The sequence below is a fragment of the Pseudophryne corroboree genome, chromosome 11 (assembly GCF_028390025.1).
Source record: "Pseudophryne corroboree isolate aPseCor3 chromosome 11, aPseCor3.hap2, whole genome shotgun sequence".
NCBI classification, from domain to species: Eukaryota; Metazoa; Chordata; class Amphibia; order Anura; family Myobatrachidae; genus Pseudophryne; species Pseudophryne corroboree.
In genome coordinates this window covers 62,615,434-62,637,344 of record NC_086454.1, presented here as the reverse complement: position 1 = coordinate 62,637,344, position 21,911 = coordinate 62,615,434, and the positions used below count along the sequence as shown (strand labels likewise).

Below are 21,911 nucleotides of genomic sequence, written 5' to 3'. Positions count from 1 at the left end.
TCTCCACATAAATATACTGGAGCTAAGGGCAATTTATGATGCTCTAAGCTTAGCAAGACCTCTGCTTCAAGGTCAGCCGGTATTGATCCAGTGGGACAACATCACGGCAGTCGCCCACGTAAACAGACAGGGCGGCACAAGAAGCAGGAGGGCAATGGAAAAAACTGCAAGGATTTTTCGCTGGGCGGAAAATCATGTGATAGCACTGTCAGCAGTGTTCATTCCGGGAGTGGACAACTGGGAAGTAGACTTCCTCAGCAGGCACGACCTCCACCCGGGAGAGTGGGGACTTCATCGGGAAGTTTTCCACATGATTGTGAACCGTTGGGAAAGACCAAAGGTGTACATGATGGCGTCCAGCCTGAACAAAAAACTGGACAGGTATTGCGCCAGGTCAAGAGACTTTCAGGCAATAGCTGTGGACGTTCTGGTAACACCGTGGGCGTACCAGTTGGTGTATGTGTTTCCTCCTCTGCTTCTCATACCCAAGGTATTGAGAATTATAAGACGTAGAGGAGTAAGAACTGTACTCGTGGCTCTGGATTGGCCAAGAAGGACTTGGTACCCGGAACTTCAAGAGATACTCACAGAGGACTCATGACCTCTGCCGCTAAGAAGGGACTTGCTTCAGCACGTACCATGTCTGTTCCAAGACTTACCGCGGCTGCGTTTGACGGCATGGCGGTTGAACGCCGGATCCTAAGGGAAAAAGGCATTCCGGAAGAGGTCTTTCCTACCATGGTCAAAGCCAGGAAGGACGTGACCGCACAACATTATCACCACATGTGGCGAAAATATGTTGCGTGGTGTGAGGCCAGGAAGGCTCCACGAAGAAATTTCAACTCGGTCGATTCCTGCATTTCCTGAAAACAGGAGTGTCTATGGGCCTCAGATTGGGGTCCATTAAGGTTCAAATTTCGGCCCTGTCGATTTTCTTCCAGAAAAAATTGGCTTCAGTTCCTGAAGTCCAGAAGTTTGTCAAGGGAGTACTGCATATACAACCCCCTTTTGTGCCTCCAGTGGCACTGTGGGATCTCAACGTAGTGCTGGGATTCCTCAAATCACATTGGTTTAAACCGCTCAAATCTGTGGATTTGAAATATCTCACATGGAAAGTGACCATGATGTTGGCCCTGGCCTCGGCCAGGCGAGTGTCAGAATTGGCGGCTTTGTCTCACAAAAGCCCATATCTGATTGTCCATTCGGACAGGGCAGAGCTGCGGACTCGTCCCCAGTTTCTCCCTAAGGTGGTGTCAGCGTTTCACCTGAACCAGCTTATTGTGGTACCTGCGGCTACTAGGGACTTGGAGGACTCCAAGTTGCTAGATGTTGTCAGGGCCCTGAAAATATCGGTTCCAGGACGGCTGGAGTCAGGAAAACTGACTTGCTGTTATCCTGTATGCACCCAACAAACTGGGTGCTCTTGCTTCTAAGCAGACGATTGCTAGTTGGATGTGTAGTACAATTCAGCTTGCACATTATGTGGCAGGCCTGCCACAGCCAAAATATGTAAATGCCCATTCCACAAGGAAGTTGGGCTCATCCTGGGCGGCTGCCCGAGGGGTCTCGGCATTACAACTCTGCCGAGCAACTACGTGGTCGGGGGGAGAACACGTTTGTAAAATTCTACAAATTTGATACCCTGGCTAAAGAGGACCTGGAGTTCTCTCATTCGGTGCTGCAGAGTCATCCGCACTCTCCCGCCCGTTTGGGAGCTTTGGTATAATCCCCATGGTCCTGACGGAGTCCCAAGCATCCACTAGGACGTTAGAGAAAATAAGATTTTACTTACCGATAAATCTATTTCTCGTAGTCCGTAGTGGATGCTGGGCGCCCATCCCAAGTGCGGATTGTCTGCAATACTTGTACATAGTTATTGTTACAAAAAAATCGGGTTGTTATTGTTGTGAGCCGTCTGTTCAGAGGCTCCTACGTTGTCATACTGTTAACTGGGTTCAGATCACAAGTTGTACGGTGTGATTGGTGTGGCTGGTATGAGTCTTACCCGGGATTCAAAATCCTTCCTTATTGTGTACGCTCGTCCGGGCACAGTATCCTAACTGAGGCTTGGAGGAGGGTCATAGGGGGAGGAGCCAGTGCACACCACCTGATCCTAAAGCTTTATTTTTGTGCCCTGTCTCCTGCGGAGCCGCTAATCCCCATGGTCCTGACGGAGTCCCCAGCATCCACTACGGACTACGAGAAATAGATTTATCGGTAAGTAAAATCTTATTTTTCACACCCCCTCTATGCACACAATTAGCAGCCTTATGCAGAACAGCCACAGTAGTGTTCCTTACACACAATGTCTCCAGTGTAGTGCCAGCTACACATGACATGCCCCGCAGCAGTGCCAGCAACACATGACATGCCCTGCAGCAGTGCCAGCTACACATGACATGCCCTGCAGCAGTGCCAGCTACACATGACATGCCCCGCAGCAGTGCCAGCCACACATGACATGCCCCGCAGCAGTGCCAGCTACACACAATAGGCCCCCCAGCAGTGCCAGCTACACATGATAGTGTTCACGTTTTAGGGCAGGGTGCTGATCACAAGGAGGGCACATTTTAAGTAAGGAGGGCAAAATGATGTACATACTGTAATGCTTGGTGCTCCTCCACCCACATGCTGAAGCAGGGACAGTGCGCGCCGAAGGCGCGCAGCAAAAATGTAGGGGCGTTGCTTCGTGGGGAAGGTGCATGACCACAGAATAGTGGCAATTCGCATTACACCACATAGTAGTGCAGCTAATACACATTGCACCAGGTAGAACCTCCTATACACTTTGCGCCAGGCAGAGCACGTTAGACACTTTGCGCCAGGCAGAGCACAATAGACACTTTGCGCCAGGCAGAGCACATTCGACACTTTGCGCCAGGCAGAGCACGTTAGACACATTGCGCCAGGCAGCGCACGTTAGACACATTGCCTAGCCACAGACGCCTAGTAGATACACTACATGATATGCCCCCCAGCAGTGCCAGCTACACGTGACATGCCCCCCAGCAGTGCCAGCTACACGTGACATACCCCCCAGCAGTGCCAGCTACACGTGACATGCCCCCCAGCAGTGCCAGATACATAAATGGCCACACAGTGCAGATATGCCCCCAGTGCCAGATACATAAATGCCCCCACAATGCCAGATACATAAGTGCCCCCACAGTGCCAGATGCATCAATGACCCCACAGTGCCAGATAAATCAGTGACCCCACAGTGCCAGATACATAAGTGCCAGATACATAAATGCCCCCAGTGCCACAAAACATAAATGCCCCCACAGTGCCAGATAAATGCCCGCCGTGCCACAAAACATAAAAGCCCCCACAGTGCAGATATGCCCCCAGTGCCAGAAACCTAAATGCCCCCACAGTGCAGATATGCCCCCACAGTGCCAGAAACATAAATGCCCCCACAGTGCAGATATGCCCCCACAGTGCCAGAAACATAAATGCCCCCACAGTGCAGATATGCCCCCACAGTGCCAGAAACATAAATGCCCCCAAAGTGCAGATATGCCCCCACAGTGCCAGAAACATAAATGCCCCCACAGTGCCAGAAACATAATGCCCCCACAGTGCAGATATGCCCCCGCAGTGCCAGAAACATAAATGCCCCCACAGTGCAGATATGCCCCCACAGTGCCAGAAACATAAATGCCCCCACAGTGCAGATATGCCCCCACAGTGCCAGAAACATAATGCCCCCACAGTGCAGATATGCCCCCACAGTGCCAGAAACATAATGCCCCCACAGTGCAGATATGCCCCCACAGTGCCAGAAACATAATGCCCCCACAGTGCAGATATGCCCCCACAGTGCCAGAAACATAAACGACCCCACAGTGCAGATATGCCCCCACAGTGCCAGAAACATAAATGCCCCCACAGGGCAGATATGCCCCCACAGTGCCAGAAACATAAATGCCCCCACAGTGCAGATATGCCCCCACAGTGCCAGAAACATAATGCCCCCACAGTGCTGATATGCCCCCACAGTGCCAGAAACATAATGCCCCCACAGTGCAGATATGCCCCCACAGTGCCAGAAACATAAATGACCCCACAGTGCCAGATTTTACATGTCACTGACACTGCGGTGCTGGGAGCCGGGAGGGGGAAGTACTGCTGTGGGCGCGGGTGGGTGGGCGGACGGATGAACGATTCTGTCTGCGCGCTGCGCGGCGCCGGTGTCTAACGTCTGATGCCGGCGCCGCACAGCGCGCTGCATAGCGCGCACACAAGCGGCCGGGACACACAGATTGAAGGCTGGCTCCAGGCAGGAATATGGCGGCCGCAGCGTGCAGCGCCCTATAAGAGTGGCGCCCCGCGCGGCCGCTCTAGTCGAACATGCCTGGAGCCGGCCCTGCCTATACCACATATTGCTGTCACTATATTCTGTACCCTGGGTGGCTAAGTGTGTCAGGGTCCCATATATATATATATATATATATATATATATATATATATATATATATATATATATATATATATATATATATATGTGTGTGTGTGTGTATATATATATATATATATATATATATATATATATATATATATATATATATATATATATATATATATATATATATATGTGTGTGTGTTACACAGAATATACGATTGGGTATTTTTGCTGTGTGTTTGTCACCTCATACCTCCTAAATCCTCTGTTTTGTGTACTGTGTTTACTGTCCCATAACATAGGGGATTATTTGCAGGTATTGTGTTTGTCTGGCTATATTGTACTGTTACGCCCTAAGGCTACATTCCTTATAATGTCTGCTACACAGGGCGGGAAATCCGCAGACGCTTCTTCATCCTGCAGTACTGGCTCCGCGGATTTACCTGAGGGGGAAGTTTTAGCTGCTGGTTCAGGCGCTGAGTGCCATACACCCAGTCAACCTGCAGCACCTGTGGCCCATCAGGACCCACCCTGGGCAGCGTTCTCAAGTACTGACTACACTTGTGACATGTCTTACGCCCCCTGTGGGACCTCCTGTACCATTGAAGCCACACATTGTCCCTGTAGTTAATCCGCCCTAGGTGGATACTCTGTCTACCCAATTACAACAATTAAATCAATCTTTGGTTAGACAAAATTTATCCCACGCTCCTCTGGGGCCAAGGGGTCATCTAAACGGGCCATTACTTCCTCACAATCCACTAATACTTCGGATAATTCTTCCGATGAGGATGGGGAATATACTGATCCATCAGACACTGATACAGTTGCTTCTGATGAGGAATCTACAACCCAGGATGATGTTCCTGACCTAGTGGAGGCTATTAAGCTAATTCTTCAAATAGATGATTACATTGAGCCTGCTACTGCGTCTAAGAAACCTGATAAGTTCAAACGTCAGAAGGTTGCTAAAGTAGTCTTACCACATTCTGACCATTTAATTGACATACGTCCAGAATCCTGGTCATCTCCAGGAAATACATTTTCCCTGTCTAAAAAGATGTTTGCTCGTTATCCTATCCCAGCAGAGTTGAGTAACAAGTGGGAAACTCCACCACCGGTGGACTCTCATGTCGCCTGTCTTGTGGTGTCATCTACTCTGCCTGTCGCCACTGTCACCTCACTGAAGGAACCGACGGATAAGCATGTGGAGGGATGCCTGAAGCCTGTTTACTTCCTTACTGGCACTGTACATAGACCCACTATGGCAGCCTCCTGGGCCTGCGGAAGGTATTGAAGCATGGGTTCAGGCAATTGAGGATGAGCTGCTTCAGGATTTTTCTGACACTGCCAGACAATATCTGTCTTATATTACCGCAGCCTCCCACTATATTCAGGAGGCGGCCTCCGATGCAGGTGTATTGGCGGCCAAGGCATCTACTACGTCTATCCTGGCTCGTCGAATTATGTGGTTGAAGTCCTGGAAGGTGGACCTGGACTCCAAAAACACTTTTAAGGGAGACATCTTATTTGGGGAGGATCTGAACAAGATTGTAACTGACTTGGCTACTGCCAAGACTTCGTATCTCCCAAATACTAATCCTTCTGTTCCGAAGACTAAGAGTACTACCTTTCGCTCCTGTCGACCTCCAGGAGAGGCAAAGGGTCAGATGTATCCGCGATAGGCTCGTGCTTCCAAAACCACTAAGCCTAAATCTAAACAATCCTGGGCCGCCCGTCAGCCTGCTTCCAAAGAAGACAATCCTGCTGCATGACTGGGCGGGCCTCCCCCTTGGGGACCCCAGGGTGGGAGGCCGACTTCTTCAGTTCGCCCAGGCCTGGTTAAAGACCACTTCGGACGCCTGGGTGCGGGAAGTTGTCTCACGGGTACGCAATCTCGTCCCCCTCGCCAGTTTTGCAGAACGGTTATCCAGGCGGATCCGTTAAAGGCGCAAGCTCTACACTTGGTTGTACAATCCCTCCTGGATACAGGAGTGGTAGTGCCGGTGCCTCTGTCTCAGAGAGTCAGGGGCTGCTATTCGACCCTGTTTCTAGTTCCGAAGCCAAATGAGCCTATACTCAACCTCAAATCATTGAACAAGTTTGTGAGAGTATCCAAATTCCGTATGGAAACTCTGCGCTCTATAGTGCTGGCCATGGAACCCGAAGACTATATGGTTTCCCTGTACATACAGGATGCTTACCTGCACATACCTATTGCCATCAGCAATATCTGTGGTTTGCTATTGGCAAACTACATTATCAATTCCAGGCACTGCCTTTTGGATTGGCCACGGCCCCTTGGATCTTCACCAAGGTCATGGCCGTGATGACGGCTCTTCTCCGCCGTCAGGGAATCAGGATCCTGCCGTATCTGGACGACTTGCTGATCCTGGCGAACTCCCAAGAGGTTCTCCCACGGGTGGCTCATCATCTGGAAAAAGTCCTCGCTGGTCCCTGATCGGAGCATGGTGCACCTGGAAGCACTACTGGACACACACAACCAACGATTGTTTTTGTCTCCAGAGAAGGTCCTGAAGCTTCAGGACAGGATCAGATATTTCCTCTCTCGCCCACGTGTGCCGATACACTCGGTGATGCAAGTACTAGGCCTCATGGTGTTGGCTTTCGACATGGTAGAGTACGCTCAATTTCATTCCTGCCCGCTGCAGAGGTTAATCCTTTCCAAGTGGGACGGCCTGCCTCATCGGATCAGGTCTCAAATGATCTCCTTGACTCCGGTGGTTCGTCTGTCACTGAGCTGGTGGCTACAGGACCAACAGTTGAGCAGGGGCCGTCCCTTCTGGATCTCCAAATGGGTCCTCCTGACGACGGATGCCAGTCTGCGGGGTTATTTCGCCGTGTTGGAGCAACACTCTCTTCAGGGTCGGTGGACCAGGGAGGAGTCTCTCCTCCTCTCTCCTCCTGATACACATTCTGGAATTGCGGGCGGTGTTCAATGCGTTGACACTGGCCCTGCCTCTAGTACAGAACAGGCCTGTTCAAGTACAATCAGACAACACCACCATGGTGGCGTACATAAATCATCAAGGCGGCACTCAAAGCCGCATGGCAATGCTGGAAGTATCAAAAATCCTCCATTGGGCGGATCGCCATCTGCCAGCAATATCGGCAGTGTTCATCCCCGTAGTCTTCAACTGGGAAGCGGATTTCCTCAGTCGTCAGGACGTCACGCCGGAGAGTGGAGTCTTCATCCGGAAGTCTTTCAACTCCTAGTGGACAAGTGAGGACTACCAGACGTTGACCTGATGGCGTCTCGACACAATCACAAGGTTCCGGTCTTCAAATCAAGGACAAGGGATCCTCAAGCAGTGTTCGCAGATGCACTGGCTATTTCATGGAACTTTCGGCTGCCATACGTGTTCCCTCCAGTGTCACTCCTGCCCAGGGTACTTCGGAAGTTCAAGCAAGAAAAAAAGAAATACTAATTCTAGTCGCTCCAGCGTGGCCCAGACGGCATGGTTCTCAGACCTGCAGGGTCTATCGATAGAGCGTCTTCTTCTACTTCCTCAACGCCCAGACCTCCTCTTGTTAAGGGCCCTTGTGTCTATCCAGACCTGGCCAGACTGGCTTTGACGGCGTGGCTCTTGAAACTTCACTCCTGAGGGCCAAGGGATTCTCTGAGGCGGTTATTCAAACTATGTTGAAGGTCCGCCACATGACTTCTGCACAAATTTATTACAGGCTCTGGAATTCTTATTTCACATGGTAGCACGCTAAGAATAATGATGCCTCTTCGTTCAGAACTTCTAGGCTTTTGGCTTTTCTGCAACAAGGCCTAGATTTAGTCTGGCCTCCCTCAAGGTTCATATATCTGCCTTGTTGGTCTGGTTTCAGAAGAAAATTGTGTCTATTCCTGACGTTCATAATTTCACTCAGGGTGTTTTAAGGATTCAGCCTCCCTATGTCCCATCTGCGGCTCCATGGGATCTGTCTGTAGTCTTAAATGCCCTGCGAGAGTCTCCGTTCCAACCTCTTGAGTCTGTGGACCTTAAATGTCTTGCGCTTAAGGTCGTGTTTTTATTGGCCATTGACTCTGCTACAAGGGTGTCGGACTTAGGCGCTTTGTCCTGTCGTCCACCCTTTCTGATTTTTCACCGTGACCGGGCAGTTCTTCGGACTCGCCCTGGTTATCTACCTAAGGTGGTATCATCTTTTCATCTTAACCAAGAGATTGTGGTTCCGGCCTTTATCTGTTCTGGTTTGTCCTCCAAAGAGCAGTCTTTGGATGTGGTACGGATTCTCCGTATTTACGTTGAGAGGACTGCTTCCCTCAGGAGGTCGGATACCCTTTTTGTACTTTTTTGTTTTCACAAACGTGGCTGGCCTGCGAATAAGCAGACCTTGGCCAGATGGATTATAATGGTGTTTGCACAAGCCGTTGTACAGGCTGGTCTCCCAGCTCCTGCTGCTATCAAAGCCCATTCTACTCTGTCTGTCTGTTGGACCTTCTTTGGCGGCCCGCCGAGGTGCGTCCGCTGAACAATTGTGCAAGGCGGCTACGTAGTCCTCTGTGAACACGTTCATCAGGTTCTATGCCTTTGATACTTCCGACTCCCAGGATGCTTCCTTTGGACGCCGGGTTCTTGTACCCGCTACAGTGCGTCTCCTCCCATGAGGAACTGCTTTAGGACATCCCCGATGTTATTCCCTGTGGAATCCCAGTGTACCCTGCTGCAGAAAAAGAGATTTTTGGTAAGACTTACCGTGGTTAAATCTCTTTCTGCGAGGTATACTGGATTCCACAGGGCGCCCACCCTGACGCACTTAGCTTCTTTGGGTTTGTATGGCATTAGCTGCTGGTCCCTTCTCCTGTCGTGAGAATGTTGTGACTAACATCTGCCGTCTCTTTTATCTGCTACTGCATTGGACTGGTTAATGAAACTGAGCTCCAGTGCATGGAGGCAGGGCTATAGACGAGGCGGTGCAATGCATCCTGGGAACAGTCAAAGCTTTAGCCTGTTGGTGCCTCGGATCAAGATCCAACTGTACACCCCGATGTTATTCCCTGTGGAATCCAGTGTACCTCACAGAAAGAGATTTAACTATGGTAAGTCTACCATAAATCTCCTGTTTAAAATGATTTGTAATAATTTCCTATCCTGTATAATTTAATGGATATATATTAAGTTATGGTTCTTTTTTTTTTTTTATATATATATATATATATATATATATATATATATATATATATATATTTTATTTATTTTTTGTTGTTTTTTTGTTTGTTTGTTTTTTTTAATTGGTTAATCTATAGGTTTCATTGTACTATTTGTTACATGTATATTACTGAAAATAATTTACAAGTGAAATTAGTCCGTTTCCTTACCTGATTAATTTATAGCAGAAAGAGTGGGTATTACACAGATGGATACTTTGAAGAAAATGAAGAATAATTATACGGCAGTATTAAAAGGAAGGTTCAAATAAGAAATCTGTTTCTCCTTGCAACAACCATCTCTGTGTTCCCCTCTTCTTTTCCCCCGACAGGATCTGTGGAATTTCTCAATCCATCCTTGGACGATTCACAAAAGGAAGCCGTTGTTTTTTCTCTTAACCAGAGAGAACTTTCTATTATTCACGGCCCTCCTGGTACTGGTAAAACGACGACGGTGGTGGAAATTGTCTTGCAAGCTGTCAGGCAAGGACTGAAGGTGAGAATTGGGCTGTCGCTGCGCCTGTCAGGGCATGATGTTCATAGTGCTGGGGGTAGATTTACTAATGTCCGATTGTGGGTTTTGGTGAATTTTTGCATTTGATTTTGCACTTGGAGATTTACTAAAGGCAAAATGAATGTAAAATCGAATAGAAAACCAAATCCCGCTCAAATCGAATATCTGTAAAACATCTGTACTTCACATAGACGACCATAAGATCTTTTGATTTACTAACATTCAAATTGAAAATCAAACACAAATCTTAACACAAAATCAAACTACAAAACCTCAAAATATTAGACTAATAACAGACATGTGATTTTAGCTTCTAGACAACAGTCATTTCCCTAAACCTTTGTTAATGATGCCTAAAAATCTTTATGCAGAGTGATTGACAGTCAGGCACCATTTTTGGCCATTGATGGGGGAGTGATGGCAAAAACACGAGCGTGTCGCTGGGTGCATCTACAAATCCGTACTTAAGCAATGTGTTTTTGGCAGGTGTGGATCATTAGATCACCAGTGTCTAGGTCGACAATGTTTGGGGCGACCACTATAGGTCAACAGGGTTGGAAGGTCGACAGGGTTTCTAGGTCGACATGTGCTAGGTCGACATGAGGGTTTTTTTTTTTTTTGGGGGGGGGGGGGGAGGTTTGGTGTCGTTTTCTTCGTAGAGTGACCGGGAACCCCAGTTAGTGCATGATTACCATTCCAATCGTAGCCCACGTGGATCGTTGAGTATGAAAAAGTTCAAAAAAAAGAAGAAAAAATTTGAAAAACTCATGTTGACCTTTTGACCTGTCGACCTAGCACATGTCGACTTAGAAACCCTGTCGACCTTCCAACCTTGTCGACCTATAGTGGTCGACCTAAACATTGTCGACTTAGACAGTGTTGATCTTCAGACCGGATCCCGTTTTTTGGCATCTCTGTTCAGAAAGTCCAGCTGCATGGCCGTTGATTTAATCGAGCTGCCTAATATTGAAGTATGTGCATGTGTGCTGGGAATGTGTATGCAGTTGCTAAGCTTTTGCTATTGCTCCGCTGGGCGTCTGTGTACTTTTCAGGACTGCTGTTTTTTTAGTTTTTTTTTTTTATTATTATTTTGCACATCCACAACATGCACAGTCCCAGCTGCAATCGCCATAATGTCCGTCAATGAATCAGGCCAGTTATTAATAATACTGTAAAGGCTCCATGTGACAGGTCCAAATTGACATTATTTTAGATTTATTTTTTTTAATCAATTTTAAAATAAATCAAGAAACACTTGAGCATCTGTGGACATCTCAAAGAAAAAAAAAAGGGAACCGAAACATGTGGTTCACTGTGGCTGCAGGAATTATGGGTCTCATTCAGAGATGGACGCATCGCAGCTCTTGCGTATTTGGATTCCCCACCCCCAAAATGGTGACAGGCTGTGGGTTAGGGGGCACTGTGTGCGGCGATGCAGAACCCCTTCTGCACAGAACGGGTCTTGTGCATGCGGCACAGGTTCCCCAGAATCAGAGCGGTACACAAACCAGAATTAGAGAAACCACAGCAGCTTCTTGCATGTGATATATTTGGACTAAGAGAAATAAATTAGTACTTTTTTTATTTTATTTTGTATTCAATTTCACAGAGGACACGTGGTCACTCGCTTAGGTTAGAGGAGAGGAGTTTCCGCACATTGAGGCAAAAAGGTTTTTTCACAGTAAGGACAATACGTGTTTGGAATGGGATCCGGTCTGAAGATCGACAGTGTCTAGGTCGACAATGTTTAGGTCGACCACTATAGGTCGACAGTCACTAGGTCGACATGGATGGAAGGTCGACAGGGTTTCTAGGTCGACATGTGCTAGGTCGACAGGTCTAAAGGTCGACATGAGTTTTTCACATTTTTTGGGGGGATTTTTTCATACTTAACGATCCACGTGGACTACAATTGGAACGGTAAAGTGTGCCAAGCGAAGGCACCATGCCCGAAGCATGGCGAGCGGACACGGTGCACTAATTTGGGATCCCGGTCACTCTACGAATTAAACGACACCCAACAAATTTTTCCCCCTCATGTCGACCTTTAGACCTGTCGACCTAGCACATGTCGACCTAGAAACCCTGTCGACCTTCCATCCATGTCGACCTAGTGACTGTCGACCTATAGTGGTCGACCTAAACATTGTCGACCTAGATACTGTCGATAAAACGAACCACACCCGTTTGGAATTCCCTGCCTGAGAGAGTAGTTATGGCGGACTCAGTCAACACCTTTAAGAATGGGTTAGATAAATTCCTATTGGATAAAGATATTCAGGGTTATGGTGCGTAGTCATTCATTATAGTTAATATAACTAGTCCTAACATAAAAATAACTAGTCCTATAATAGGACAGCATAGGAGACCACAAATAGGTTGAACTCGATGGACAATTGTCTTTTTTCAACCTTAGTTACTATGTTACTATTTTATGTTCAGTTTTGAAAAGGATTTCCCAATCTGAACACAAAATCACTACTCAAAAACAACCAATATCGGAAGTCTTCAGAAACGGAAACCACTGACTGACTTGTTGGTAGACAAAACCTGGCTGCACACTACTAGTTATGGTATCTGTGTGCGAGGGATAACTATTGGGTATATCAATTAAATAAAAACAAAAACAACATGCGTCCTTGTTACACTAGAGCACATGTATACTCTGCATCCTGGACATGATGTATATGAGCAGCTGAGTTAGGTTTTGGACACTGCTATAATCACACTATGGGGAGGAATTCAATTAGTAGCGAAAACGCAGTCATTTACCTTGAGCGAACTTTATGCGGCTATTGCATGAAAAGTGCAGCGAAAAAAGGGAATTTCGCAGGTATGTGCGCTCTCGCAACTTGACCACTCAATTGCAAATGCACAAACACTGGATTCATGTGATAATTCTTGCCGACAAATCCAGAGAAAAGTGTAGGAGAAAATAGGGAAATCTTCCTCTACCCAAAAGGAATCCAAACTAAGGACCCTATTCAGTAAGGTTTACCGCAATCCTATTGCTCGCATGCTGGGGGCCGCCCATCGCAGGGCACGGCCGCCCAGCATCCTAACCGCCGCCCGCCCTCTGCGGCCATGCTGAAATTGCGGTCGAACCGCAGTTTTAGCGTGTTCGCAGAAATTGTGGATGCCTCCCTGCGACGGCAGGAGGGCCGTCGCCATCTTTGTGATCAGAGCGGCTGCATGTGATGTCATGCAGCTGCCCCGATCACGCCCACGCCCCATGTTTGCGCCACAATGCCCCCGTTTCCCTGACAACGCCCCTGCAATGCTCCGTCTCCGCCTACTTTCATCACATAAGTCATGAATTGGACTCTTTGTTGCCCATTAAGATCTAAAATAATTTGAAGTGCAGGGAAGGACAGCCAGGACTACATTAGCAGATGAATGACTATGAGGGAGCAGCACTCCTGACATTACTACTTTTATCCGTAATGGCGTGCTGTTTACTGTCACATCTGTTCTTTAAATAGTAGTGACGTGCTTGTGCTTATGTAGTATTTATGTGGTAGAATACGACACCATTGGTGGGTTTTGTGGTGTAAAATATTGTCTTTGAGCCACGCATTTTAGTGGTTTTAGTAATGGCACACTAGGTCCCAAAGTTTGGAATTAGATTCCTTTTTACATGTCTATAGGGGTAATTCTGAGTTGATCGCAGCAGGAACTTTGTTAGCAGTTGGGCAAAACCATGTGCACTGCGGGGGAGGCAGATATAACATGTGCAGAGAGAGTTAGATTTGGGTGGGTAATTTTGTTTCTGTGCAGGGTAAATACTGGCTGCTTTATTTTTACACTGCAATTTAGATTGCAGATTGAACAAACCACATCCAAATCTAACTCTCTCTGCACATGTTATATCTGCCTCCCCTGCAGTGCACATGGTTTGGCCCAACTGCTAAAAAAAATTCCTGCTGCGATCAACTCTGAATGACCACCTATGTGCATAATTGAGCTGACTGTATGACCCCACTTATAAGTTTGAACTTTTACAATTAATTAAATTTCTCCAGCACAAGCTCCTGGGGAAGCCATATAGTGGAAATGTGTAGGGACTTGATGTTTCATCCTTCTTGATGGCGTAGTCCCCCTGTAATCCAACGGCGATTTGGAGTTTATGGGGCAGCCAAGCACCATATCCATTTATTACTAAATTATCTTTTCATATATGTATTTTAATACATTGTCTGAGAATAAAACCATTTATTTCATATACTACACTATTATTGCTATATATTTGATTTTACCTTTTAGTTTTGGTGTGATCTATGATTGAATTTCCATTTATGTACCATCGATAGCATTGAATTTCCATGCACCTGGATGGTCCTCTATCCTTATAGGCCTCAACCTAGACTCTTCTACACGCATACACTGATGTTGCCGTCACCCCGTCTTCGTACGCAGCAGCTGTGTGAAAATATGTAAATGCTGCAGGAGGCGTCTTGTGTAAAAAGAGGCCGCCTGTGGCTTCTGTGTCTGAAAACCCAGCATCAGATCAACATCACGACCATCGGCCCCAGCATCGAACCTCAGAGAAAACCCTAGGTTTGCTAAGAATGGCTGACACAACGATGCTGACTAGGCCAGTGAAACTGCATCTGAAGACACCGGCGGCTCTCCCCATTGCTACTCTCAAGCGCCAGCATCCAATCAGTCAGGCTGCGGCAAACAAGGCACTACAACTGGAGCCTGAGCACCATCGCGGCTCCGGTGCACGTCCAAAAACATTGGTCAATAGAGACCAAATCGGGACTGCATCCGAGCCTGAGTCAGGCCTATTATACCAAACGTACTTCACCTTATGGGAACTTCCACTCTACTTTCCATACAGATAATATGCATAACCTGACTAGCAACAGTTTATCGCAAGCCCTCAATCTCTTATAAAGGAGTGAAATATAAATACATCACATTTTCCATATTCCTAATTACTTTACATATTTTATTTTGTTGTAATCTTGTATAGCAGCTGATACACCAGATAGTTTTTACTAGCTTTGGGTATGTCATCTTACTAGTGTTCTATATCTCTTTTCTATGTTTATTCTGTACCATACCATTCTTGTATTAGAGTAGTGGTTAGGGTAGTCGCACAAGACAGTGAGGTAAGTAATATGGGGATAGGTATCTCTAGGAAAGCTGACCCTTATAGAGGAAACCTCGTGATATATCACAGTACACCTATCGGGATGTAGTTATGTGACCCCGCTGGTTACTATACCGACCCTGGGAACCCTGACCGGTGTACAGTTCGACAGTCTCCGTGCCCACTGACAGGGACTATCCACGACACCCATAGAGTGGGAATAGAACCTGTGGTGATCGCAGTGAGCCACTGAGCCTGCTGCGTGGTGAGAGAGCAGCGAGCCTGCGAGGGGCTTCATTGGGCTCGCTCCCAGCGCCGGCAATCTAAACACCGGGATCCCGGCGTCGGTATGGCGACCCATACTCAAACCCACCTTTCTGGGCAATTCCTGAGGTGATGACTTGTGATAGTCAGTGCTGCTGCTCTGGGTTTATGATGTATGATGTATTTGTAACAAAGAAAGAAAAAGTAACCCTGGTGGTTAGTGCCTCAGCTATTTTATGTCAATGTGTGACCCAGCCGACAGCACAATGCGATGTAACGCGCACCATACACACTGTACCATGTACAAAGGTGTGACGTGTCGTTACGGCATGCATGTAACTGCGTGCCATCATTCATTGCATCGTCCCATCTGACCCGCAGCACATCAGATGTGAGGATGCGATGAACACCCAATGTGCACGAGTAAACGGGTGTATACACTATACGAAGCGCACAATATATCTTGTAGTGTGGACCCAGCTTAAGATCTTTATTGTTTCATCTTAAGGTACTTTGCTGCGCTCCTTCTAATGTAGCTGTGGACAATCTGGTGGATCGGTTGGCTGTGTACAAGGAGAGGATATTACGTCTTGGTCACCCTGCACGCCTCCTGGAATCCTTGCAGCATCACTCTTTGGATGCCGTATTGGCGCGGAGTGACAATGCGCAAATTGTGGCTGACATCCGCAAAGATATCGACCTGACCTTTGTAAGTAATATTATGTGGTTCTTCTTTCGATGACATGCATTATTTTCACTTTTCTTATATACCTCTATAGTTAACTATGTTGTAGTGATACAGTACGTTCTGTTGAGTTCTGATTGTGGGGCAGATGTATTTGATAAATGACAGTTAGGCACTGATACATATGCCCGAGAGTTTTACATCGCCTATTCCTGATAGATGTGTCCACATACATCTTTGCTGCACCTGTTTTTGGGCACCTGTCTTTGTCAAAAATGCTGTCTTCACAATGTGATGTGGCTACGACACACCAGTAGACTGTGCTGATAAATTTGGTTTGCGACACTTGTGCGACTGAGTCTCTGAAATTGTATACGAAGTGCAGCCACAGTTTTTTTTTCCAATACAAGTTCCGTTGTGCTCCGTATACAGACTCATTCACACACAGTATACAAGTGTCAGGTATCCAATTAAATCTGCACAGACTCCTCGCGCATCCTAGTCACTTTGTGTTGTGACTGAGATGCATTTTCTGCGCTAGCAGAGTTGCACGAGACCTGGTGGCTCAGTCGCACAAGGCATCTTGCACTGCGTGGCGTATGGGATATAATGTGGACATTAGACACGACCGTGGAGTTGTGGACATGTGATTGGCAAAGCATTAGAAATGTATTTTATAAGGCGCAGAAGTTTGAGGTTGATGAGCAGTGATGGCCAGTAGGTGGCTCTCCGAGTCTTCGCCTGCAGTCCCCAAATCCTTCCTGACTTACTGTCAGATTTATTATAGCTGGTAACACTTGTTTAGAAATACTTATGTTATTACAGATATGTGTCTCGTTCTTTGAGTAAATGGATTGTCTTCACGTATTACTGGGATTTATGGTAATGTGTAGCCCATTTGAATACAATAGAGCCACCCATGCTCCCTCTAAGTGTATCATGGTGTCTATGCCTGTTCTAAAGTATAGCAATTGAAAATATCCAAATAAACCTCTAAATGTTTTGTTTTTTTGTTATTTTCTTTTATTATTACTGTTGTTGTTATTTATAGCAAGCAAAAATATTCAGCTGGGACTATGGTGGGAATTGAACACCAGACCTGAGTGCTGTGAGGCAGTAACTCCAACAGTGCTGCTTTTACTGTATTTCCGTTGTATGGATTCATGAACACTGTGATGAAAGGCAAGCTCTCAAATTGCCCATGTCACCCTCGGTAAAATGTAATAGCCAAGTGAGTGTAAAGGTGGGTACACAGTGATAGATTTATCTGCCGATCAATTGATCGGCAGACATATCCATGGACGGATCGGGCAGTGTGCTTTGCAAACACACTGCCCGGTCCGTCGGGGACTGACGTCATGAACTGGGCGGGCGTGTCACCACCGGCTGCCACAGCATGTGTACGGGCGGCCGGCTGGTCGCCCGTACACACACAGCGATGCGCTAATATATCGGTAGATATATTGGCTATCTGCTGTGCTGCGGGGCCGACGTGATATGTCTGCGAATTACGGAGTTCACAGACATATCGCCTGTACACACTGGCCGACGGCCCCTCCATATACCGATATATCGGCCAGTGTGTGCCCACCTTAAGGGGTAGATTGACTATAGCTTCTAAAAAAGACAAGTTGGGGTGTTGCCCGTAGCAACCAAAAGCTGATTGTTTGCTATAGACAACACCACCACTTGTCAGTATTAGAAGCTTTACTAAGGTAAGATCTTTGGGGGGAGATGTATAAAACATTTAGGTAAAGTGGAGAATTTGCCCATAGCAACCAGTAATCTTCTAACTGTCATTTTATAGACTGTGGTAGAAAAATGATAGCTTGAAGCTAATTGGTTGCTATAGGCAACTTCTCCCATTTTTTTTTTTTTTTTTTAGTTTACTTTATCTTTTTGAATTATGTAGTTTTTATTGAATGACTGACATACAGACCAGCAGTGCAGATATATAATAAACACAAGTATAACATGACCCATAGTGTACATGCCATAAGCATGTGTATAACACACTGATTCATTCCAACAATTGTCACAAATGTAGAGCAGCAGAACAGAATACCTTTGATCCCACACGTTAAGTATCAGATCCATGGATACTGACATTTCCTTAGTACAATCTGTTACAGTGCAGATACCATGCGGACTGCTGGTGGATCATGGAGACCTACTGTATATCAAGTTTACATAACATACTTAGAAAAATAAAACAAAGCAACCTAACAGAATAATAATAAAAACTGAAAAATATCAAAAAGAATAGAAGTGCAATACAGCAAGGTAATGTAAATGCCACACCCATTACCATCTGGCAAAAAACTAAAAAGAGCAGGAAAGAGTAACATACATGTACTCAGACAAATTATATATCACGCCCAATCTCCTTTCTAAAATGATACCCGTTATCGCGCATATTGCGCCCATAGTAATCTGGTTTAGCTGTGTAAAGGGTTGGGGGCCTCGCTACCCCGGGGGTAGCAAGTTGAAATGATGATGCCATGCACCCGAGGGCAGGAACAGAATGGGTGTGGAAAGGGGTGAAAAGAATTGAATACCGCCAAGAGTGTACTACGTAGAGGGCTGTGGATGCATAAGTTGACTCAAACCATCTGGTCCAGATGCGATCAAATTTGGTTTCTAGTCTCACAGACAAGGTACATATAGATGTGTCCACTCACTTCTTGCTTGATTGCACGTTAAACTGCCCTTTGTGTGATTCGATAGCGCAGAGCATCTTTACGTGCAACTTTTTCCATTAAAATGTGTCATATTCGCAAAACGATGGACATAGGCCCTCATTCCGAGTTGTTCGCTCGCTGCTTTTAGCAGCCGTGCAAACGCTAAGCCGCCTCCCTCTGGGAGTGTATCTTAGCTTAGCAGAAGTGCGAATGAAAGGATCGCAGCGCTGCTAAAAAAAAAAAAAAAAAAAGATTGTGCAGTTTCTGAGCAGCTCGAGACCTACTCCTAGCTTGCGATCACTTCAGACTGTTTAGTTCCTGTTTTGACGTCACAAACACGCCCTACGTTCGGCCAGCCACGCCTGCGTTTCCCCAGGCACGCCCGCGTTTGTCTCTGACACGCCTGCATTTTTACACACACTCCCCGAAAACGGTCAGTTACCACCCAGAAACACCCACTTCCTGTCAATCACTCTGCGGCCAGCAGTGCGATTGAAAAGCATCGCTTGCCCTTGTGTGAAACTGCATCAGCTTTTGTGAAAGTACGTTGCGCGTTCGCATTGAGCCGCGTGTGCAGAAGTGCCAATTTTTTTCCCTGATCGCTGCGCTGCGAACAACGGCAACTAGCGATCAACTCGGAGTGACCCCCAGAGAACGCACAAGCAACTTATGCTGTTTACAATGATATGCTGCATCCCTATATTCTGAGTGCAACCCCGGCTGTATCTGCATACGAAATGCTATGCTACAGTTTTTTCCTAGAAAACACTGTAAAGTAGCATTTCATATGCAGTTACAGACACACACAGGATGGAGGCATGCTGCAAATCATTTTAATCAGCATAAACTGCTTGTGTGTCCTATTCACATAGCAATGCAAATAAGACGCATTTTTGGCAAAAAAAGACGCCCAACGCTAACGGAGTTGCACGGGACCTGTCGGCTCACTTGCACCAGGCATCTCCTGCTACATAGCGTATAGAGGCAAGATGTATGAGGACACATCTGTATACTGTTCATGTTCCACATTGACATTCACCAAAGAAACCCACGCTGGAAAATCTGGGCCTGTGGAAGCCATCCATGAGCAAGCAGGACCGACTTTAGCAAGTGCACACAGATTAGTGGTATATTGAAAACCGTATCAATCCAATACATCATCCTCTCTAGCTCCCAAGCTACAGAATTTAGGTGTAAGTACCGTGAGGGGAATACCGGTATTACACAGAGCTGATTTCACCTGGCTACAGTATATCTGAATCACAGAGCACTCCCATAATAGATGCCAGGAGGTCCATTGGGCATTTTCATACATAGCAAAAAGCACCACAGGCGAATAGGGGTCAGATACGTTCTGCGTAAGATAAATAACTGGATCTGCTGAAATCTTATAGATGTGGTAGCCTTATGGGGATATTACAAGGCTGATTCCCACAGCCCCACAGCTCATCGCTAAGGTTCCCAACCTCTACGTAGTGCTTGCACACTTCCACTTTATCTCTTTAGAAGGGTTGATAAGTCACCCCTTTAAACCACTTAGGGGGTCATTCCGAGTTGATCGTAGCGCACAGCTACGATCGTAAACTCAGACATGCGGGTGGACGCCCATCACAGGCTAAGCCCGCCCCGCATGTCAGTGCCGTCCCCATCGCACAGAGGCGATGCCTTTGTATTTGAGGAGTAACTCCCGGCCAGCGCAGCTCCTGCGGCTGGCCAGGAGTTGCTCGTCGCACCCGCTGGCCGCAGCATCCCGCCCCCCCAACGGTCTGGCCACGCCTGCGTTGGCCGGACCGCTCCCCCTAAACCCTCCCGCCCAGCGACCGCCTCTGTCTCAGAGGCGATCGCTGGGCACCGACGACTGGCATGCGCCGGAGCATGCACAGTTCTGACCCGATTGCTGCGCTGCGACAAACTGCAGCGAGCGATCGGGTCGGAATGACCCCCTTAACTGGCATGGTCAGATTTCATGCAAATGCGTCCCCCCCCCCATTTTTGACGAGGAGATCCGTTCTGCAGATGTGCATAATATAATGTTTAAATATTTTAAAAAATACTTTTTCAACTTCATTAAATAAAATAAATTTTTAAAAACAATGTTCTTAACGCTTTTGAAGGGAAAAATCGTCAGTTAAGTGGTTAATGTTTCTCCCTAAAAGGGATTGGCAAAAATATTTTGTATTTTGCAGGTATTTTAGGACAGTTCCAATTGCTACTCTTCAGAAGCGAAAATCAACTATTTATTATATTATATCTTATCACAGCAACATACCCTCAGCTAATTTATATGTCAGTCCTGCGCCAAACTAAATAGTGTGCAGTTAATGTAGTGATTATTGCCTTGGCCTAGCTGTATAAGCAGACCTTTTATAGATAGTTGTGAAAAGCTACTGAATTGTTAATAAATCTCGTGTTTGTCAAACAAAATACTTTTATAAATTCTTTAGTGCTATTCTCTCTGCGCTAAAAGCAGCCGTATGAATGGTTGTTGAAGGCCACCAGCACGCAGTAGAGGCAAGCCATTCTAGGGTGCAGCCAATCAATTCGCTGGAAACCAGTGACATCACTCATGCACTGAATCCGAGTGAATGGATAAGCTGCATTCCTAAGAAGAACAAGATCAGTACATTTGTATGAATAAAACGTCTGCTTTCATATAGTCTGGGATACGGATATACTTTAATTAGAAAACTACATAAAAACAAAACTTACTATGATTATATATTTTCTGTATTATTTCTAAAGGCGAAAATGAGAAAGCTTCAGCGCAGGGAAGAAAAAAGCAGCTTCAAATCTGAAATCAAAGCTCTGCGGAAAGAACTGAAGGAAAGAGAGGAGGCTGCTATGATAGAGACGTTGAAAGGCGCTAATGTCATCCTTGCCACAAATACAGGTCAGCCTGATAATGACGGCTCAGTACGGCACAGTCTGCTGTTATCGCATCCTGAGCAGTTTCCAATGGACTATGCCTATTGCTGGCGTCTATTCCCAACTTAAAATAAACCTCAAGCTCTGTGATTCATATGTCATTTGTGTTAGATGTTTCCACGAGTATATAAATAGAGCGTGTCATGGTGACTCATGTCCT

The 21,911-nt window shown here is 46.4% G+C and overlaps 1 protein-coding gene across 2 annotated transcripts in view; it reads left to right on the top strand.

Annotated features, from left to right (window-relative positions):
• Positions 1-21,911, top strand: part of IGHMBP2 (immunoglobulin mu DNA binding protein 2) — a 155,031-nt gene that overhangs the window by 54,602 nt on the left and 78,518 nt on the right. For both annotated transcript variants that reach the window (XM_063944350.1, XM_063944349.1), the window contains exons 5-7: positions 9,917-10,080; positions 15,969-16,169; positions 21,569-21,716. In XM_063944350.1, coding sequence (XP_063800420.1) covers positions 9,917-10,080; positions 15,969-16,169; positions 21,569-21,716 — 513 coding nt within the window. The remainder of the gene's footprint in view (positions 1-9,916; positions 10,081-15,968; positions 16,170-21,568; positions 21,717-21,911) is intronic.